A 21,856-nucleotide genomic window follows, 5' to 3' on the forward strand; every position below is an offset into this window, starting at 1 on the left:
CAGTCTCCCTCTGTTGCCCAGGCTGGAGTGCAGCAGTGACGCAATCTCTGCTCACTGCGACCTCTGCTGCTGGGATTTAAGTGATTCTCCTGTCTCGGTAGCTAAGACTACAGGTGCACAGCACCATACTGGCTAATTTTTTTTATTTTTATTTTTATTTTTTGAGACGAAGTCTCGTTCTGTTGCCCAAGCTGGAGTGTGGTGTCGCAATCTCTGCTCACTGCAACCTCCGCCTCCCGGATTCAAGTGATTTTCCTGCCTCAGCCTCCTGATTAGCTGGGATTACAGGCGCTCGCTATGCCTGGCTAATTTTTGTGTTTGTAGTAGAGATGGGGTTTCGCCATGTTGGCCAGGCTGGTCTTGAACTCCTGACCTCAGGTGATCTGCCTGCCTCAGCCTCCCAAAGTGCTGGGATTACAAGTGTGAGCCACCACGCCGAGCCCTGTTATTTATTTATTTATTATTATTATTATTTTTATATAGTGACGGAGTCTCACTCTGTCGCCCAGGCTGGAGTGCACTTGTGCAATCTTGGCTCACTGCAACCTCTGCCTCCTGGATTCTAGCAATTCTCCTGCTTCTGCCTCCCGAGTAGCTGGGACTACAGGCACATGCCGCCACACCTAGCTAATTTTTTGTATTTTATTAGAGACGGTGTTTCAACATGTTGCCCAGGCTGGTCACAAACTCTGAGCTCAGGCAATCCACCCACCTTGGCCTCCCAAAACTCTGGGATTACAGGCATGAGCTACAGCACCTGGCCCCTGTTCATAGTTTTTAATGGTTCTGTTTGCTAGTGTTAGGATTTTTGTATTCATTAGTGAGGTTGGACTGTAGTGTGTGTGTGTGTGTGTGTGTGTGTGCCATCTTTGGTCAGGTGTCATCAATGATTTTTTTGTTCCATAGAAAGAATTTAGAATTTTTTCTTTTCTGTGCTCTGGAACAATTGAATAGTATTGGAATACCCACTCTGCCTGTCTAGTAGAAGTCCCTGTGATTGTCAGTGCTTGGTGCTTGTGGAGGGTAGCTCTTTGACACGTTTCCTTTTTTTTTTTTTTTTTTTTTTTGAGCTGGAGTCTCGCTCTGTCGCCCAGGCTGGAGTGCAGTAGTGTGATTTTGGCTCACTGCAACCTCTGCCTCCTGAGTTCAAGCAAATCTCCTGCCTCAGCTTCCCAAGTAGCTGGGATTACAGGCACGCACTACTACGCCTGGCTAATTTTTGTATTTTCATTAGAGACAGGATTTCGCCATGTTGACCAGGCTGGTCTTGAACTCCTGACTTCAGGCGATCTGCCTGTCTCAGCCTCCCAAAGTGCTGGGATTACAGGTGTGAGCCACTGTGCCTGGCCTGGCAACCTTTTCTTTTTCCTTATGGAAATTATTCTGTTTAGAGTTGATCATTCTTTTAGTTTCCTATGTTCTTCTAAAAGACTATGCAAATAGTATGCTTAATGTTTATTTCTGTGTCTTTGGTTTTAAGAGTAAATTCTAGTTAACATGACCTTCAGAAACTCCTGGAAACATCTGAGGCGCACTGGGGTGGAACAAGGAAAAAGGTCCTTAGACCTCAGTGTCAGTTTGTGGAGGTCTCAGTCCTGTTGGCCTTGACAGACTTGGTGACTCAGGACCATGCTGACTAGGGCTCCTTCAAGGCCCTAAGCTGATGTCCTGTGTCCTGCAAACAGTGGACAAAAGGTTCCATTCTCCTCTTTGAGACAGCATTGCAAATTTTTCTGCCAGGCAGGTCCCTGGGGCCTTTCTTGGGCAGCTGTCCCCCTACCCCTTTGGCCTTCACCCTCATTCCATGGCTTGGCTTTCTGTTGATCCTACACTGAAGGTCCCCTAAATTGTGGTGTGGTCAGTGTGGGGTCTTAGTTCTATTCGGTAAAAACTGCTTTGTTTTACTTAACAGGAGAGAGGACATGAACACCTAGAAAATGCAGATGAACCCCCCTGGGGGGTGGTGGGGTCCCCAGAAGGGCGGAGTTAGGGAAAGAGAAGACTAAGGCCTCTGGGGAGGGAATGGGGGGCAGGGAGCAGGAGTCCAAAGCCAGCGTTTGCTTGCCCCAGTTATTTTCTTGGCCAGCAAGGAGGCCTTTAGAAAGGAGGCCAGGAGCTGTGGCTCACGCCTGTAATCCCAGCACTTTGGGAGGCAGAGGCAGGCGGATCACGAGGTCAGGAGTTCTCCTAGCCAACATGGTGAAACGCTGTCTCTACTAAAATACAAAAAATTAGTCAGGCTTGGTGGCGCGCACCTGTAGTCCCAGCTACTTGGGAGGCTGAGACAGGGGAATCGCTTGAACCCAGGAGGCGAAGGTTGCAGTGAGCTGAGATGGCACCCCTGCACTCCTTCTCAGCCTGGGCGACAGACCAAGGGTCCATCTCAAAAAAAAAAAAGGAGGGTGCAGTTCTGCAGTTGAGCCACGAGGTGGCTCATGTCTGCCCAGCAGTTTCTCCAGGAGGAGAAAAGCCTGAAGCAGATGGGAAGGGCAGGAACTGCCCGGGTTCCCAGGGCTTTACCTCCCGGTGTTCTGTCATGGTCTGCCAGTAGACATTAGGATGGAGTTTCGTTACATTGATGTGTGAGATTGGAGGTGCCGTTTTTATAGCCCTCGTAGGACTTGGGGCTGTTCTCTTTTGCGGAGCCTGTCTCTGGATGTTGTGCTGTGCGCATCTCTCGACAGGTCCACTGTCCCACGAGCAGAAGCTGTCACAAAGCTTGGAAATTGCCTTGGCATCCACCCTTGGCTCCACGCCCTCCTTCACGGCACGGCTGACCAGGGGACAGCTCCAGCACCTTGGCACAAGAGGGAGCAGCACTTCCTGGAGGCCTGGCACCGGCTCGGGTAACATGGGCCCCGCCATCTCCTTGGAGCCTTGGAACGGGTGGTCTGTTTTCTGTCTCTGAATGCTGGGCCGAGTCCCTGGGGGCTCTGTGGACCTGCCTGGCCAGCCTCCCCGTCAGTTCCAACACCCACCCTGGGAGAGAACCTGTTCTCTTGCCTTTTCCAGGGGTAGTTGAGGGGCTGCCTATGAACTTAAACTCCTCACAAGAAAAGGCTTTCTTTAGTCAATCCTTAGTAATTCTGTGGATGTAGGGCTTGGCCACCCTCTGCTGTGTTTCCTTGTGAGATCTAATGTTAATTATTTTCTCCTGAGGATTTTTGTTTCTCTTTTTATTTGTTGTTGTTATTTATTTATTTATTTGAGACTGCATCTCGCTCTGTTGCCCAGGCTGGAGTGCAGTGGCACAGTCTCAGCTCACTGCAACCTCCGCCTCCTGGATTCAAGCTATTCTCCTGCCTCAGCCTCCTGAGTAGCTGGGATTACAGGCGCCTGCCACCATGCCCGCCTAATTTTTTGTATTTTTAGTAGAGACGGGGTTTCACCATGTTGTCCAGGCTGGTCTCGAACTACCGACCTCGTGATCCGCCCGCCTCGGCCTCGCAAAGCACTGGGATTACAGGATTGAGCCACCGCGCCTGGCCTTTTTTGTTATTTTTTCTCATCTAGTCTGTCTGCAGTCTGACATCCGGGGCACTTTATGTAAATGTGAAGAGAGGTTTGGTTGGGTTTGTCGTCCTCATCCCTTCAGATTAACAATTCCGTCAGTGTTTTAGAAAGAGCAGTGGGGGGAGGGGGGAGAGATAGCATTGGGAGATATACCTAATGCTAGATGATGAGTTAGTGGGTGCAGCGCACCAGCATGGCACATGTATACATATGTAACTAACCTGCACATGGCGCACATGTACCATAAAACCTAAAGTATTATAATAATAATAATAAAGAAAGAAAGAGCAGTGGCAGCTTATGGGCCACTTTTGCCTAAACTGAACCTTGACCCCCATTGTATGCCAGAATCTATTAGGATACAAAGCAAGAGAAACTGATTGCAACGGGAGGCATTTTTTACGAGATGGAGCTCATGCTGTGCGAAACGCCTTCTCTCTTGGCTTTTAGGCTGTTTTGCTTCTTTTCTCCTATCTTCGGTGGTCCCTCTTCAGCTTCCATTGCCAATTGCCTTCTCTGCCAGCTCTGGCGCTGGACTCTCTAATCTCAATATTCTCTGTTACCCAAGTGAGTACCCACATCTCCGGCAACTGTCCATGTTCCCCTGTAGCTCCTGCCTCTCCTTGGAACTCATCCTGCTGCCCTGACAGCACTCAACATCCTCTCTCTTTTTTCTTTTTTTAAGATGGAGTCTTGCCCGTTGCCCAGGCTGGAGTGCAATAGCGCGATTTCAGCTCACTGCCAATTCCGCCTCCTGGGTTCAAGTGATTCTCCTGCCTCAGCCTCCCAAGTAGCTGGGATTACAGGCACCCGCCACCACACCCAGCTAATTTTTGTATTTTTAGTAGAGATGGGGTTTCACCATGTTGGCTAGGCTGGTTTTGAACTCCTGACCTCAGGTGATCCACCTGCCTCGGCCTCTCAAAGTGCTGGGATTACAGGCATGAGCCATCATGGCCGGGCTCAGCATCCTCTCTCAAGGAAACATTCAGACTCTGTACTGCTGGCATCTGCCCTCCAGAGCTTTTCCCCCTCACTGCCCCCATCATCCCACCTGGGTAAGGGCAGCATCTTCTGTCTTGTGAGGCTTCTAACACAGAAGTCATTCTCGATTTCCTTCAGTGTCCCCATCCTGACATTCTGTTCATTATCAGGTCCTGTCCATCCTCCCCCAAGGTGACCTCAGGTTAGTCCCCTGCTCTCCTTCTGTGGCCCCTCCCCTGGCTGCAGCTCCCACTGCCTCACCCCCAGACTCCTGCAGTGGCCCCTGCTGGTATCCCCCCATCCTCGCTTTACTGTGGCTCATCATCCTCATAGCAGTCGGGTCTTTTTACCATGCCAGCCCATCACCATGCTCCACTTCTTCAAATCCTACCATGGCATCCCCTGACCTTAGGATAAAACCTCAACTCCCACTCCCTCTGAGGTCCTGCCTGCTGGAGCCCCCATGTCTCCTCCTCTGCAGTCTTATCTGAAGCCCACTCTCACTGTGTCTTTTTTTTTTTGTTTTTTTTTTTTTGAGACAGAGTCTTGCTCTGTTTCGCTCTGTTGCCTGGGCTAGAGTACAATGGTGCAATCGCGGCTCACTGCAACCTCCACTTCCTGGGTTCAAGCAATCTTCCTGTCTCAGCCCCCACTAGTAGCTGGGATTACAGGCACACGCCACCAAGCCCAGCTAATTTTTTTTTTTTTTGTATATTTAGTAGAGACAGCGTTTCGCCATGCTGGCCAGGCTGGTCTCGAACTCCTGACCTCAGGTGATCCACCTGCCTCAGCTTCCCAAAGTGCTGGGATCACAGGTGTGAGCCACTGCACCCAGCCTCACTGTGTCTTTTTCTTTTCTTTTCTTTTTGAGACGGAGTCTCGCTCTGTCGCCCAGGCTGGAGTGCAGTGGCACGATCCTGGCTCACTGCAACCTCTTCCTCCCTGGTTCAAGCAATTCTCCTGTCTCAGCCTTCTGAGTAGCTGGGACTGCAGGCGCCTGCCACCATGCCCGGCTAATTTTTGTATTTTTAGTAGAGACAGGGTTTCGCTGTGTTGGTCAGGCTGGTCTCGAACTCCTGACCTCAGGTGATCCACCCACCTCAGCCTCCCAAAGTGCTGGGATTACACTGGGATTACAGGTGTGAGCCACCGTGCCTGACCACTGTGTCTTTTTCTTTAACAGATAGTCTGTTCTTTGTGCTTGCTCTCCTTTCATTCTGTGTAGCTGGCCCCTTTTTATTCTCACAGCTCTTCCTACAGGAGGCCATGTTAGCCCACCCTGTTCAAAGCAAGCCCTCTTTTTTATCCTCTCTCTTAGTCACCTCAGTTTGCAGTTATATACTTGGGTTTCCAGTCTGCCCAGGGCACAATAATTGTCTTTTCCTTGATGATTTTTTTTTTTTTCTGTCACTGAAACTGCCCCTGGGACTCTGGGCCTCTGAGATCGTTTAATGGGACTTCTGGTCAGTGCTGGGGGGGAATTGGGGCCCTTGCATGCTTCTGTGGTGTTGTGCCAGGTGTGCTTTTTAAAACTGATGGAAAATAAATTCTCATCATGCACTGTGGGTCAGGCAGATCTCTGAAGCCTCTGACAGAGCCTGCATGAAAGGGGCACCACTGAAAAGCAGTCAGTGGCTCTTTCCTCCTGCTTCCTCCGCTCCCTTCTTTCCCCCCTCCCTCCCCACCTTCATTCCTCCCTTGCTTCTCTCTCCCTCCTTCCCATCCCTATAGAGGTAAAACTTTCCACTCACTGGGGAATTTTTGGCTTGTGTGCACAGGAGAGGCACCGGTACTTTTATGTTGCTAAATGTTTGGCCCAAAGAAAACACCCGCAGCCAGGCCACTCTTTCCTGGCTACAGTTCTCAGGGATGCGGAGGCAGGAACACTTCAGTTCCTGCTCCCCGTGTAGGGCACCCCTGCCCTCCCTTCTTTGGTGCCTGGTGCCCGAGTGTAGATGGCAGGTCCATTCATCACATGTGGATGGAGCACTTGCCCTGTGAGGTGCTGCACCAGATCCTGAGGCCAGATGAGAAACATGGACATAGTCCTGACCCTCAGGGCCTGCAAAGCCTGGGGAGGAAGCAGGCATCCTACCTTGGAGGCTGAGAAGGGCTAGTGGGCTCCGAAAGCACAGGAAAGGGGCAATCCGGGGTGGCTTCATGGAATGGGTGTGATCTGAGCCAGGTCTCCAGATAAGGGCATTCTAGGCAGAGGGAACAGCAAGCACAAAGTGAGGAGGCCAGCAGCGCAGAGTGTGCAAAGAAGTGATTGGAAGCTGCTGGACTCTAAAAGTTGAGACTGGTGTGAAGAGAGGTGAGGAGGCTGGGTGGGCCGTGCAGGGAGTCTTGACTGTCCCAAAAGTTGGGGAGCTCCTAAGAGGTAGAAAGCAGAGTTATGGGGTGGTCAAGTTACATAGGTGGGTCATTGGAGGCAGCTTTGAGGACAGATTGAGAAGACAAGCCTGGAGCAGGTGAATAGTTAGGAAGAGATGTGTTGAGTGGCCTGGATTATGGTGATGAAATGGACAGAGAGAAGGGGGGTTAAGAAACATTTCTGAAGCAAATTGGTTTGAGGTTCCTTTGGGGTCCTCCAGAGAGTAATGGCTAGGAATGGAGACATGGACCGCAAGGAGGACAGGCAAGCCCATCCCCTGTCACTCTCCAGAGGGGCCATGAGGGAAGGAAGAGCCGTGGGTGCAGCCTGGTGGGGCGTGGCCGGAGCTGCTCACTGTGACCTTCATTCAAGGATGCCCTGCAGGAGTTGCAGAAAGAGGGAGAGCCTGCCCAGAGGGCCAGGGCAGCACAGGAGGGGGATTGAGGAGTTGGGAGCAGGGCTGCCAGTAGCAGTGAGGGGGCTGCAGGCTGCAGGGCTGAAGGGAGCAGGAGCTAGGCCCCAGTGGCAGGTGCACTGCAGGCCTCAGCCTTATCTCTGCTGACCTCCCTTCTCACACTTCTCCAACCTTGGTACACTGGACCATGTGCTGCTTTTCCTTTTTTTTTTTTTTCTTTTTTGTAGAGACAGGATCTCACTATGTTGCCCAGGCTGGTCTTGAACTCCTGGCTTCAAGTGATCCTTCTGCCTCAACCTCCCAAAATGCTGGGATTACAGGCTTGAGCCACCCCACTGGCCTGCCTTTTCCTTCTCTTGTCGCCTCTCACATTTCTTGCAGTTTATCTTGTCAGAGTGAGCTGTGCCTTGCTCCAGCCTTGGCCACCTATCACGGGGGAAAGTAAACCTTGCTGGGAGACCAGGAGGAAGGGCCCAGTCCTTCCTGCTGCCCTCAGAAGCCAGCTCTTCTCAAGCATTCGTAGAGGCACTGAGATTTGGTCAAAGATGATAGAGAAGAGGCCTCCCCGGTTCCCAGGCTCCCTCTCCCGCTTCCACTCCCCTACCTGATCAGCCTGGGATGGACTCGGGAGGGATGAAGCCAGATGCTGCAGCAGCATGGTGGGAAGGCTCTGCCTCTCAGAGCAGCCTGGACCATGGAGCAGCTTTCCTAACCCTGGCCTGTTTTCCTTCCTGATTCACCAGAGCAGCCTGGGAGCATCCTGGGCCCCGAGTGTGCCTCCTGCAAAAGAGTATTTTCTCCCTACTTCAAAAAGGAGCCGGTGTACCAGTTGCCCTGCGGCCACCTCCTGTGCCGACCCTGCCTGGGTGAGAAGCAACGCTCCCTGCCCATGACGTGCACAGCCTGCCAGCGGCCGGTTGCTAGCCAAGACGTGCTGCGGGTCCACTTCTGAGTGACTGGCCTCCACTGGAGGAGACCCATCGCTGGGAGGAGCTGAGGGGGAACAGGAGCAGGGCCACAGCACCCCTGAGGTCTGGCCAGGTCCCAGGTGCAGAGCTGCCTGCTCCCTCCCGGGGCTCTTCTTCATCACCTCACGGTATAGCACATTGCTTCTGCGCTGGTAGCAATAGGGCAACAAAGCCATAGGCTGGAGGGCAGGGGGATGTCCCTGCCTCCCTGCCACCCCCCCTGCCTGAGCCCAGGGCCTGCTGGAGCCAGCCCCACCCTAGGCAGAAAGACCCCCGCTGAGGGCCCCCCACGCAGTCCGCATACCCCCCTATCCAGCAGGGCACTGTGGGTGGCTCACCCTAGATTGCGGCCCAGATCTCAGGAGTCTCTGCCTTCAGGGTCATCCAAAAGTGGACCTTGGGGGCAGTGGGGGTGTCTGTGGAGTGCATGACTCAGCCCCCCGACTCGCAGCCTTAATAAAGCGATGGTTGACGTCTGCTGTGGGTTTCCTCCTGGTGGAGTGCCCGTCTGTGTCATCACACTCCTGTCGCCCACCTGCACCCACACAAGTGGAGCTCACAGGGTAGCTGTGTGCAGTCACTGGAGCTTGCCAGGCTGTCATTCCTGTCGACGGCCTGAAAGGACACAAACTGGAATTTTCAGATCTGTCCCCTGCGTGAGGACTCAGAACCCAGGTTTGCAGGTGGGCATACGTGGTGGGAGGGTGGAGGGCTCCCTCTGACCAGTGCCAGCTGTGCTCAGCTGGCTTCTGAAACTGCTCCCTGAGGGGGAGCACAGCGTTTCCGCATGCGGCCGGTTTCAGGAAAAATACTTGTTTATAGGCTGCATCCTTTTTTCAGCCCAACATTTAGCTTTATGGAGTCCCAAAGGGAAAATATATCCATATCCCTACAACTTGGTACTCTATCAGATTCCAGCCACTAGAAGAACCTCAGTGAGAAAACACACCCGCCTTTCCCTGTTCCCTTCTAAGCACGTTTGGGAAGGAACAGCCTAAAGATGCTTTGTAAAGCTGTATTTTACCCTTGAGCTTAGCCACGGGTCCCTGAACAGGCCTTCCTTGTGAACAGAATGTCCCTGTGAATAGGCACATTCCTTTCCTTTAGGCCGTCCAGGGCTCTAGTCCACACCCAAGACTTTAGAGATCTGGGTTTGGGGTTTAGTTGCTTTTTTTTTTTTTTTTTTAATTGAGACAGGGTCAGTCTCTGTTGCCCAAGCTTGAGGGCAGTGGTGCAATCATAACTCATTGCAGCCTTGAACTCCTGGGCTTAAGGGATCCTTCCACCTCAGCCTCCCAGGTAGCAGGAACTATAGGCATGTGCCACCATGCCCAGCTAATTTTTTTATTTTTTGTAGAGACAAGGTCTTGCTGTGTTGTCCGGACTGGTCTCAAATTCCTGGGCTCAAGCGATCCTTCCAAAGTGCTTGGATTGCAGGCATGAGCCACTTCGCCTAGCCACGCCTGCATTTTTGTGAGTTCCTACATCATTTGTCCACAAAGATGGCTTCAGAGAGGTGGTCACATGCTTCGCTCTGCTTCCCATTGGCACTGACCTTGATGCAGCCCTCACATGAGATTTGAGGGTCCTCATGAATGGCCTGTGCCACCCTCGCTGGCGAGGCTCCTGTGTGCCCCTGGCTTTCTGGGTCTGTGCCTCTCCAGAATCTTGCCTTACCCTCCGGTGTGCTTGTGTTCTTAGAAAAGCCCCAGCATGGCCGGGTATGGTGGCTCATGCCTATTATCCCAGCACTTTGGGAGGCCAGGTGGGTGGATCACTTGAGGTCAAGAGTTCGAGACCAGCCTGGCCAACATGGCAAAACCCCATCTCTACTAAAAATACAAAAATTAGCTGGGCATGGTGGTGTGTGCCTGTAATCCCAGCTACTCAGGAGGCTGAGGCATGAGAATCGCTTGAACCGGGGAGGCAGAGGTTGCAGTGAGCTGAGATCACACCACTGTACTCCAGCCTGGGCGACGGAGTGAGATTCCCTCTCAAAAAAAGAAAAGAAAAAAGCCCCAGCATGTAGCAAAAGCATTTCTTGGTGAGTGTGGGGGCTGGTGATTCCCACCTTCAACGTGTCATGGTTTCAGGGAACAGCCTACTTCCCACCAGCAGCTTGACACCCACAGTGTGTGCTCTGGCTGCTGGGAGCCCATCTCTCTGGGAGAAATCCTGTCCACCCAACCCCAAGAGCCCTAGCGTGCGGTCAGCGTCAGCACAGCGCTCCCAGATGAGGGCCGGGCTGCCTCCCTTTAAGCAGCTGTGTTGGAGGTACAGCCCAGACCGCCTGCAGGTCCCTGGGGATCTGCATTTCTAACAGGCTTCTGCCCCCAAGACTGCTCTGGTGGAAAATCCAGCCTGGGAGCCCCTGGAGTGGCAGGCCCTGTCCTAGGTACAGGTGGCGCCACGCCCAGGAGTTGCATTCGTTTTTCTTAATTGAAAGACTTCCCCCAAAAGGAAGTGGTCTTTTCACTACCCTTGCCAGAAACATGCCAAGCACCACTGGGCTCTGTTTCTGTCCCCTAGAAAATGGGAATAAAATTTCTTTTGCTGTCACCTGGCTCTGAAGGCAGTTTATTTCTCACTAGAGCCTGGACCCAGGCACAGAACAGCTGTAAACACGCAGAGTTTAAGTCCGCGGACGGATAAGACTCAGAACCTCAGAGCTTTGCTGTGGCCCTGCTGCCCTGCAGAGATCTTCCGCCCCCTCCATGACCACAGGGTCTGCGGGCACATGTCTCTTCCCCTTCCTGTGACAGTGACTCGGCCCTCTGAACGCAGGTCAGGGCCATGGTACCCCTGCGGTTTGGTGGGGGCAAAGGGGCCCAGGCGGCACCATTCTCCAAATCTCTCCTCCCAAGGTGCAAAGGTCTACCCTGTGGCTCTGCCTTTGGCCATTCTCTATCCTCACTCGCAGGGGCTTGGCTCTCCAGTCGCCCTTCCAGCCCCTGAGTAGGTGGAAGAGAGGTTGGCATCGGAAAAGAAGTAGATGAACCAAATGGCCAGGAAGAAGAACAGCTGCTCACAGTGTTCCATCTCCCTGCAGCTGGGCTGCGAGGCCCCAGAGCACCTGGGGCGTGGGGCTTAGTAGCTTCTTCCAGCCCCACACCTGCCTGGCTTCCCCCGTAGCTCTCCAGCTTGAGGCCTCCCAGCGGCTGGGCACTTTTCCATTCCCCAGGAGATGGGCCTTCTGACGCTTGGTGGCTGTAAGTAGGTCTGCAGACAAAGAGTCCTGCCCTAGAGGAAACCACTTTGCCTGCCCGGCCTCCTGCCTGTGGTATTGTGACATTGTGAGGCTGGGCTGGCTGCCATTGTGATGGCCACTGGGGTGGGAAGCTGCTTCAGGCTGGTTTCTCCCCCAGGGCTCCTGTGGGCCTTCGTTGAGCAGGTCCTGGCTTCAGAGCTGGCCCCCCGGGCTAGGCCTGCTGTTACCTCACCTGGCTGCTCAGCGTGCTTGCCAGTGCAGGCTCTTTCCTTCCAGTTCTGGATTGGAAGGGGCATGGCTGGGTTGTGAATTAGTGAAAACTGCACTGTCCAGTAGAGTAGCCACTAGCCACAGTGGCTATTTAATTAAAAGGAAATGAATTTTTAAACTCAGTTCATTACTCACGCCACCCACATTTAAAGTGCTTGATAGTCACATGGGGTTAGTGGCTACTGGGTTTCAGCCATAATCCCAAAAGACACAGTCCCAAAGGCCATAACCCCGAATGTTGAAATCCCTAAAGTCTAAAATCCCTGATGTCTAATTGAATCCCCAAACCATAAATGACAGATTTGAAGTTAGGTACAATTAAGTCTTCTTAAATTTGGACTTTTGAGATTGTGATTTTTAGGATTTCAGACTTCAGGGATTTTGATCTTTCGGGATTTCAACATTTAGGATTATGGTGATTGGGATCCTGTTTTGGGAGTTATGATCAGCACAGGTGGGTCCTATATTGGACAGCACAGATAGAGACCATTTCCACCATCACCGAAAGTTCTCCTGGACAGTGCTAGGCCAAAATAAGAGCTTGTTGCCCTTCCCTCTTATGAACTGTCACCTGGGAGAGGAGGAAAGCCCCCCCTCCATGGGGGCAGGAGAGCAGAACAATGGTGTACAAAATCAGACAGGCTTGAACCCCACCTGCCTTCCTCCCCCACTGGGCAGAAGCGGTACACCCAGGCTCCACCCAGCTGTAATGCACTCCCTCCCTTGCAGAGAGGTGCCTGAAATGGCTCTGTCTGTGCCAAGAGGGGTGACAAGATCTCCAGAGTGGCACAGGACTAAGGTGAGGACAAAGGAGGAAGACTTGGGATGGTCAAGTTTATTCCCTCAGGGTTTTCACCAATAATAGGATAATGCTACCCTTAACCCGGCTATCAAGTGGCCACAAACGTCTTGATGTTTCCCTTTCGATGTTTTCTGTAAAGAGAAAAATATTTCTAGGTATATAGTGTGTGGGTCTGTTGCCTGCTATTTCTAACACTATCTCATGGACATTTGCCTTTGTCATTAGATACTCTTCTTGTAAAGCTCATTTGTAGGCCGGGCGCGGTGGCTTATGCCTGTAATCCCAGCACTTTGGGAGGCCGAGGTAGGCGGATCACCTGAGGTCGAGAGTTTGGGACCTGGCCTACATGGTGAAACCCTGTCTCTACTAAAAAGACAAAAAATTAGCCGGGTGTGGTGGCGCACGTCTGTAATCCCAGCTACTCAGGAGGCTGAGGCAGGAGAATCGCTTGAACCCGGGAGGCGGAGGTTCCAGTGATCTCACTAGCCAAGATCGCACCACTGCACTCCAGCCTGGGCAACAAAAGCAAAACTCCATCTCAAAAAATAAATAAATAAATAAAGCTCATTTGTAAGAACAAGTCAAGGTAGCCAGGAAAACTCTGAAAAAGAACAGTTTGGTTTGTGGGTGGGGAGAACTAACCCACAAACAAAAAATATAACAATTAGCTGGGCATGGTGGTGCGTGCCTGTAGTCCCAGCTACTCAGGAGGCCAAGGCAGGAGAATCACTTGAGCTTGGGAAGCAGAGGTTGCAGTGAGCCGAGATCAAGCCACTGTAATCCCAGCACTTTGGGTGGCCAAGGTGGGCGGATCACCTGAGGTCAGGAGTTTGAGACCAGCCTGGCCAACGTGATGAAACCCCGTCTCTACCTGTGCAACAGAGGGAGACTCTGTCTCAAAACAAACCAAAAAACCTCTTACATGGCAAAATTCATTAGCAAGTAAAAACGAAAATTACAAGCTGGGAAAATATATTTGCAACCTGTATTAAATGGTTAATATCCATAACATATAGCTTCTAAAAATAACAGATTCACGAAGAAATACAAATGGCTTTTAAACATGTAAACAATGTTCAGCCTCACTCATAATATGATGAAATAAAGAGGACCATGAAAAACCACTTCTTGCTTAGCAGATTGGCAAAAATCTCCATGTTTGGTCACAATCTGTGGGTGAGACTTTGGGTTAACAGGAGCTGTCATATACTAATGCTCAGAATACAAAGGGTACAATCTTTGGCGGGGAATGTGGCAATATCTGGCTAAGTCATGTATGCATGTATCCTTCTACCCAGCCGTCCTACATCTAGGATTCTAGTCCAAAGATCCCCTGAAAAAATATGAAAAGAATTCCAGCCCCACCAGCAGGCAGCCTGGGCACCCAGAGCCGATCTTTGCAGGGCTGAGGAGCCATGTCACCCTCTGTGGAGGGGCCAGCTGTGTCCAGCCTATGGCCCAGAAGCAAGTGCTTTACACATGCATGATTTTATCAAGGAGATTATGGAGACCTTGGAGGCCATCCATGCATGTTAAAAACCTTTGCATTCAAAAGTTTTAATAAAAGTTTATATATCGAATAAACAATGTCCTAGGCATTGCACTAAATGCCTATGTATTATCTTATTTAATCCCCGCTTGGAGTTAGGATGAAACACAGGCTCAGACCACAGAGAGCCCCTCTGATTGCCTACACAGCCTACAGAAGTGTCTTCACTTGGTTCCAAATCCACTGTGCAATCCAGAACCAGAGGCACAGCAGAGTCTAATTATGGAATAACAACCTCATGACCAGGCTCCAGCACAGCCTTTGAAATTCAGTATTACACCTCTAGGCACAAAAATAAAAGATGCTCCCCCCATAAAGGCTCAGCAGAGTTAGTCTCAAGTAAATAGATGAATCTCCTGGTTGAAATGTGAATGGAAAAGTACTCGTCGTGTGCAGTTCCTGGGAGAGGAGGGTGTGGGGAGGAGGATGCACAGACGGGCTCAAGAACGGCCCTATCTGCGACCCAGGGCTCTGGGTACTAGGATCCTACCAAGGTGTGCTGCCTCTCTCCAGAGACCCCAGTGTGGGATACACGTGGCCAAAGAAGATCCAATTTGAAAGAGAAACTAAACTGGGTGTTGGGAAACCTTGTGAGAGTCGGTAACCAAAGGAGGCCTGCGTGGTCCTGGTGGAGTGGGAAGGTGTGAAGGGCAGACAGTGGAACAGGCCCAGGAAGGTCAGTAAGCAGAGGCGGCAGTCGGGAGCAAAGCTGGGCTGGGGCCTGCAATGTCCTCTAAACTGCTGGAGAGAACTGGGCTTGAAAAGGGAGGGGACAGGGAATCAGCATGGGGAGACAGAGGCACAGGCTGGCCTCCCCCTCCCATGATTCTTGATACCCTTCCCTTGGGCCCAGGGCCCAGACACCAGCTCTGACTCAGCGGATGAAATGCAACCCCATGGCTCATTAATTAGGAAGCCTGTAATTAGCCTGTCTCAGAAACCAGGAGCCTCCAGAGAGAGCCCCTCTCACCTGCTTTCCTCCCTCCCACCCAAAGGATGACATCAAGCTGGGGAGGTCTGGCTCCTGGGACTGAGGAGGGGAAAGCGGAGTGTGAGCAATAGGGGGAATGAGATACCAGGCACGCATGTCTGCATGCGACAGCCTCGGCGAATTGACCTTCAATCATGAGATGATGGAAATGATGCTAAGTGGCCTAAATCCTGAATGTTTCCTCTACTGAAGAAACCCTGGGGCAGGCCTGGGCGTGGCCCAGGTGGGTCTACAACACCTGCAAAGCTTTGAGTCCCTGCAACTCAGTCTGGGAGTGAAACCGCTTCCGTGGCCAGAATGTGGTTGGTACTGGGTGTGTGGCTGGCACTGTGGAGTGACTCGGCAGTGCTGCTTAGACGGCTGCTTTTAGCTGCCTCCCTCACGGCTTCCCTGCAGCTGCTTTTCCACCTTTCTCTTCAACCTTGGATTTTTCCACCTTGAAAAAATCTGTTCCAAAGCTTAGTCTCCTTTCCTCCTGGCTTCATGCCACTGTGATTATTTTAAATTATTGGCTGCCAATTATTTGGCCCACTTTCCCAGCCAAAAGTGGCCTCTGTTCCTTCTCTTGACCTTGGACAGGCTTGTGGCTGCTTCAACCTATAAAGCATGGCAACACTGACCTCCTGTGATTTCTGAGGCTATTATAAAACGCCACGTCGCTCTGCCCTTGTTTTCTGGAGATTCACTCTTTATCGAAGCCCTGAGCCGCCATTCAGTGGCTTCAAGAGTGAATCCAGGCTGGGCATGGTGGCTCACACCTGTAATCCCAACACTTTGAGAGGCCAAGACGGGTGGATCACCTGAGGTCAGGAGTTCGAGACCAGCCTATCCAACATGGTGAAACCCCATCTCTACTAAAAATACAAAAATTAGCTGGGTGAGGTGGCGGGTGCCTAATCCCAGCTACTCAGTAGGCCGAGGCAGGAGAATTGCTTGAACCTGGGAGGTGGAGGTTGCAGTGAGCTGAGATCTTGCCACTGCACTCCAGCAAGACCCTGTCTCAAAAAAAAAAAAAAAAAAAAAAAAAAAAAAAAAAAGGTTGAATCCAACTCACAGGAAAGCAGGCAGTCCAGGCAACAGCACCCCAACTGAGCTGAGCCTTTGGGCAACCCCTGCCCAAATGCCCAGGCATGTGAGTGAAGAAGGCCCAGGTGATTTCAGCTTGTAGCCCGCCCCTCCTTCCTGTGGAGGCCTCAGACATTGTGGAACAGATAAAAGGTGTTCACTGTGACCTTCAGAACCTGTGAGCATAATAAAATGGCGGTGGGCTGATACCACTGCATTTTGAGTGGTTTGTTACACAGCAACAGTAACGGAAACAACCACAAAATCCTAGATGATTGCCACAGCAGGGCTAGGGAAGGACGGAGAAACCAGGAGGCAAAGCCGGGATCCTCCTTAGCCGAGAAGGACTGCAAATGCCCCTGTGCTGATAATTCGTGCCCTTCACTCCTGCTGGCCCTGGGCAGGCAGAGGACACACCAACTCGACTGGTCATTTACCCAAGACCCAGGGTTGGGTCCATGGCGGGTCCGGGGGACATAGTGACCAAAAGCACCACTCTCTAGTAGGGCAGAAAGACAGGGAAACACGTGAATAAGGCATGTCTAGGGCTCCACATTGACCTGAAGAAGGAGGAGGAGGTTGGTTTAGCTAAGGTTAGGGGTGGGGGCAGGAAAGATGAGACTCAGGTTCTGATATCAGAAAATGTCTCAGTGGGCCGGGTGTGGTAGCTCACGCCTGTAATCCCAGCACTTTGGGAGGCCAAAGTGAGAGGATCGTTTGAGCCCAGGAGTTCAAGACCAGCCTGGGTAACATAATTAGCTGGGCATGGTGGCACATGTCTGTAGTCCCAGCTACTCAGGAGGCTGAGATGGGAGGATCGCTTGAGCCCAGGAGGTGAAGGCTGCAGCGAGCTGTGTTCATGCCACTGTCCTCCAGCCTGGGCAACAGAGTGAGACCCTCTCTAAAAGAAAAGATCTCAGTGGATTTGTGGGGGTGAGGGGTGCTTAGCTTTACAGCATTTATTTCCCTTCCTACTATCATCCTGAGTTCCTCTCAAGGCACTACCCTTTCTCCATTGCATTCACTCTGAAGGAGCTTTATTCAGATACTTGAGGATGGGCATCATCCAACCTAATCCAAAAAGCCAGCCCCTCCCTGGAGTAGGCAGCTGAGCAGAGGGATCAGGAGGAACGCACTGGAGTCGCCTACTGCAGACCCTGTGGATGCCACTCCCAGGCTCCGTTCTCTTGATCCCTGGGTGTGTCCGTCCCTCAGATGCCGCACATTGGGGTCAGTGGTTTGCAGCTGGCCTTCCTCTGGACACGTGCCCTCAGCCAGTGGTAGCCACTTCACCAAGAGAGACTCCCTCCCTGCAGCCCCCTTAGTCAATGACTAATACACAAATATTAAAAACTTGACCCTCAGGCCAGGCACCATGGCTGTAATCCCAGCACTTTGGGAGGCCGAGGCAGGCAGATCACCTGAGGTTGGGAGTTTGAGACCAACTTGACCAACATGGAGAAAAACCGTCTCTACTAATAAAGTACAAAAAAATTAGCCGGGCATGGTGGTGCATCCCTGTAATCCCAGCTACTCCGGAAGCTGAGGCAGGAGAATCACTTGAACTTGGGAGGCAGAGGTTGCAGTGAGCCAAGATCGCGCCATTGCACTCCATCCTGGGCAACAAGAGCGAAACTCTGTCTCAAAAAAAAAAAAAAAAAATAGCTTGTGTTGTGGCACACACCTATGGTCCCAGCTACTTGGGAGGCTGAGGCGGGAGGATCACTTGAGCCCAGGAAGGAGGTCGAGGCTGCAGTGAGCTGTGATTGCCCCACTGTGCTCCAGCCTAGGTGACAAAGCGAGATCCTGTCTCAAAAAAGAAAAAAGAAAAGACCTGGTGCAGTGGCTCACACCTGTAATCCCAGCACTTTGGGAGCCTGAGGTGGGCAGATCACCTGAGGTCAGGAGTTCAAGACCAGCCTGGCCAACTTGGTAAAACCCCATCTCTACTGAAAATACAAAAATTAGCCTGGTGTGGTGGCGTGTGCCTGCAATCCCAGCTACTTGGGAGGCTGAGGCAGGAGAATCGCTTGAACACAGAGGCAGAGGTTGCAGTGAGCCAAGACCGTGCCATTGCACTCCAGCCTGGCCAACAGATTGAAACTCTGTCTCAGAAAAGAAAAGAAAAAAACCCATCAAAAACACTAAACATATTTTGTGATATATTTGTTTGTTTTTGAGACAGAGTTTCACTCCAGTTGCCCAGACTGGAGTGCAGTGGTGTGATCTTGGCTCACTGCAACCTCCGTTTCCTGGGCTCAAGCAATTCTCCTCTCTCAGCCTCCCAAATACCTGGGACTACAGGGATCTGGCTAAGTTTTTTATTTATTCATGTTTTTTGAGACGGAGTCTCGCTCTGTCACCTAGGCTGGAGTACAGTGGCACGATCTCAGCTCACTGGAACCTTCACCTCCTGGGTTCAAGCGATTCTCCTGCTTCAGCCTCCCAAGTAGCTGAGACTACAGGTGCGTGCCACCATGCCCGGCTAATTTTTCATACTTCCAGTAGAGATGGGGTTTCATCATGTTAGCCAGGGTGGTCTCGATCTCCTGACCTCATGATCCGCCTGCCTCGGCCTCCCAAAGTGCTGGGATTACAGACTTGAGTCCCCGTGCCCGGCCTAATTTTTATATTTTTAGTAGAGATGGGGTTTCACCATGTTAGCCAGGCTGGTCTCGAACTCCTGAACCCAAGTGATCTGCCCATGTCAGCCTCCCTAAGTGCTGGGATTACAAGTGTGAGCCCATGCCTTCATGATAGTGTTATGTGGCTTATAATGTACATGCCAAGAACACATTATCAGCATACAGTAAACATTAGCTATTCTACATTATCCCTATTTATACACTTTTCCTCTTTAGTGCAGGGAAATGAATAGGTCTTGGAAAACGAGAGAGATTTTTCCAAATTTAGCCTGGGGGCATCTAATGGAGGCCAGTTCCAAATATAGTCTTCCCCCTGCAGTAAATGTGCACAGCCCCTGGGTTTTGTATGCAGTTATTGATCTGAGGAATTTTTTTTTTATTTTTCCATCAGGAGGTACAGACTATCTGGATGTCAAAGGAAGGGTGAGTGGAGTTTTAATCAATATTAATAATAACAGCAATGAGTACTGAGAAGTCTTAAAAACAAGGTGAAACTAAAACATTAACTACAATAAAATAAATGATTAGAGTAAAGGAATTCCTTTTCATTTTTTATTTTATTTTATTATTTTTGGAGTCAGAATCCTGCTCTGTCACCCAGGTTGGAGTACAGCAGCACGATCTTGGCTCACTGCAACCTCCACCTCCTGGGTTCAAGCGATTCTCCTGCCTCAGCGTCCTCAGTAGCTGGGACTATAGGCGTGCACGACTACACCCAGCTAGTTTTTGTATTTTTAGTAGAGACAGGGTTTCGTCATGTTGGCCAGGCTGGTCTCGAACTCCTGGCCTCAAGTGATCTGCCTGCCTCGGCCTGCCAAAGTGTTGGGATTACAGGCGTGAGCCACCTCACTGGGCAGGAAATCCTTTTTAAAACGTTCTAAGGAACCCAGCTTGTTTGGAGGAGAATAAAGATATGGATTAATCTTAAATATTGCTTAAACTACTGAAATAATAGAAATAAGATTTAAAGATAATCCATTTTAAGACACGAAAGAAGGAAAAAGAAGTGAAAGGGTGTCATAGTAAATGGAAAACAGAAGCAATGAAACCAGAAGTTCGAGACCAGCCTGGGCAACATATGAGACCGTGTCTCTACAAAACATTTTTTTAAAAATTAGCTGGTGGCAGGCTGGGCACGGTGGCTCATGCCTATAATCCCAGCACTTTGGGAGGCCGAGACAGGTGGATCACGAGGTCAGAAGATTGAGACCATCCTGGCTAACACAATGAAACCCTGTCTTTACTAAAAATACAAAAAATTAGCCGGGCATGGCGGCCAGCGCCTGTGGTCCCAGCTACTCAGGAGGCTGAGGCAAGAGAATGGCATGAACCCGGGAGGCAGAGCTTGCAGTGAGCTGAGATCGCACCACTGCACTCCAGCCTGGGCGATAGAGCGAGACTCCATCTCAAAAAAAAAAAAAAATTAGCTGGTGGCTGGGGGCGGTGGCTCATGTACTTTGGGAAGCTGAGGTGGGCGGATCACAAGGTCAGGAGTTCAAGACCAGCTTGGCCAATATGGAGAAACCCTGTCTCTACTGAAACTACAAAAATTAGCCAGGCGTGGTGGTAGGCGCCTGTAGTCCCAGCTACTTGGGAGGCTGAGGCAGGAGAATTGCTTTAACCTGGGAGGCGGAGGTTGCAGTGAGCCAAGATTGCGCCACTGCACTCCAGCCTGGGCAACAGAGCGAGACTCTGTCTCAAAAACAACAACAACAACAACAACAAAAAACTGGCATGGGCCAGGCGCGGTAGCTCTTGCCTGTAATCCCAGCACTTAGGGAGGCTGAGGCGGGTAGATCACCTGACGTCAGGAGTTCAGCCTGACCAATATGGAGAAACCCTGTCTCTACTGAAAATACAAAATTAGCCAGGTGTGGTGGCACATGCCTGTAATCCCAGCTACTCGGGAGGCTGAGGCAGGAGAATCGCTTGAACCCGGGAGGCAGAGGTTGCGGTGAGCCAAGATCGTGCCTTACACTCCAGCCTGGGCAACAAGAGAAAAGTCTGTCTCAAAAAAAAAAAAAAAAAAAAAATTAGCTGGCATGCTGGGTTGGGCTTGTAGTCCCAGCTACTTGGGAATCTGAGGTAGGAGGATAGTTTGATGACCGTGCCACTGCACTCCAGCCTGAGTGACAGAGCTAGACCGTGTCTCAACAATAACAAAAAGAAAACAGAAGCTAAATGTTTGCAAATGAATTCAAGTAGATGGGCAACCACCATCAATGTTAACAGATTAAATTTGCCTTGTTAAAACAGGAGCTCTCAGATTGAATAAAAAATAAAATCTTTGCCAGGCGTGGTGGCTTACATGTGTAATTCCAGCACTTCGAGAGGCCAACACCGGAGAATTCCTTGAGGCTAGGAATTCGAGACTAGCCTGAGCAACATAATTAAGATCTCATCTCTACAAAAACATAAAAAATAAAAATTAGCTGGTCGTGGTGGTCGGTACCTATAGTCCCAGCTACTTGGGAGGCCGAGTCAAGAGGATCAGTTGAACCCAGAAGTTTCAGGCTGCAGTGAACTATGATTGCTCCACTGCACTCCAGCCTGGGCAACAGAGCAAGACCCTATCTCTAAAAAAACACACACTTACGCCTGTAATCCCAGCACTTTAGGAGCCGAGGTGGGTGGATCACTTGAGGTCAGGAGTTCAAGACCAGCCTGGCCAACATGGTGAACATGGCCATCTCTATTAAAAATACAAAAATTAGCTGGGTGCGTTGGCAGGTGCCTGTAATCCCAGCTTCTTGAGAGGCTGAGACAGGAGAATTGCTTGAACCTGGGAGGCAGAGGCTGCAGTGAGCTGAAAAATGCACCACTGCCCTCCATCCTTGGCAATAGACCAAGACTCTGTCTCAAAAAAAAAAAAAAAAAAAGAAAGAAAGAAGATGAAATGTAATAAAGGTATAAATCAGTGAAACAAACACTATGGAGATTCAACACAACCAGAGGTTGGTTCTTTAAAACAATCACATAAAAGGAGTCGGGTGCAGTGGCTCATACCTGTAATCCCAGCACTTTGGGAGGCTGAGACAGGTGTATCATTTGAGGTCAGGAGTTCAATACCAG

At 50.8% G+C, this 21,856-nt stretch overlaps 1 protein-coding gene across 3 annotated transcripts in view; it reads left to right on the forward strand.

The window, feature by feature from the left end:
- UBOX5 (U-box domain containing 5) overlaps nucleotides 1-8,733 on the forward strand; it is a 48,073-nt gene extending 39,340 nt beyond the window's left edge. Inside the window, exons 4-5 of one of the 3 annotated variants that reach the window (XM_054466618.2) lie at nucleotides 2,685-2,846; nucleotides 8,030-8,733. In XM_054466618.2, the coding sequence (XP_054322593.1) occupies nucleotides 2,685-2,846; nucleotides 8,030-8,238 (371 nt within the window). In that variant the 3' untranslated portion in view covers nucleotides 8,239-8,733. The remainder of the gene's footprint in view (nucleotides 1-2,684; nucleotides 2,847-8,029) is intronic. The other 2 variants (XM_054466619.2, XM_054466620.2) reach the window with 2 other exon arrangements.
- Nucleotides 8,734-21,856: the final 13,123 nt, after the last annotated feature.

This window comes from Pongo pygmaeus, chromosome 21, assembly GCF_028885625.2.
Source record: "Pongo pygmaeus isolate AG05252 chromosome 21, NHGRI_mPonPyg2-v2.0_pri, whole genome shotgun sequence".
Classification (NCBI taxonomy): domain Eukaryota; kingdom Metazoa; phylum Chordata; class Mammalia; order Primates; family Hominidae; genus Pongo; species Pongo pygmaeus.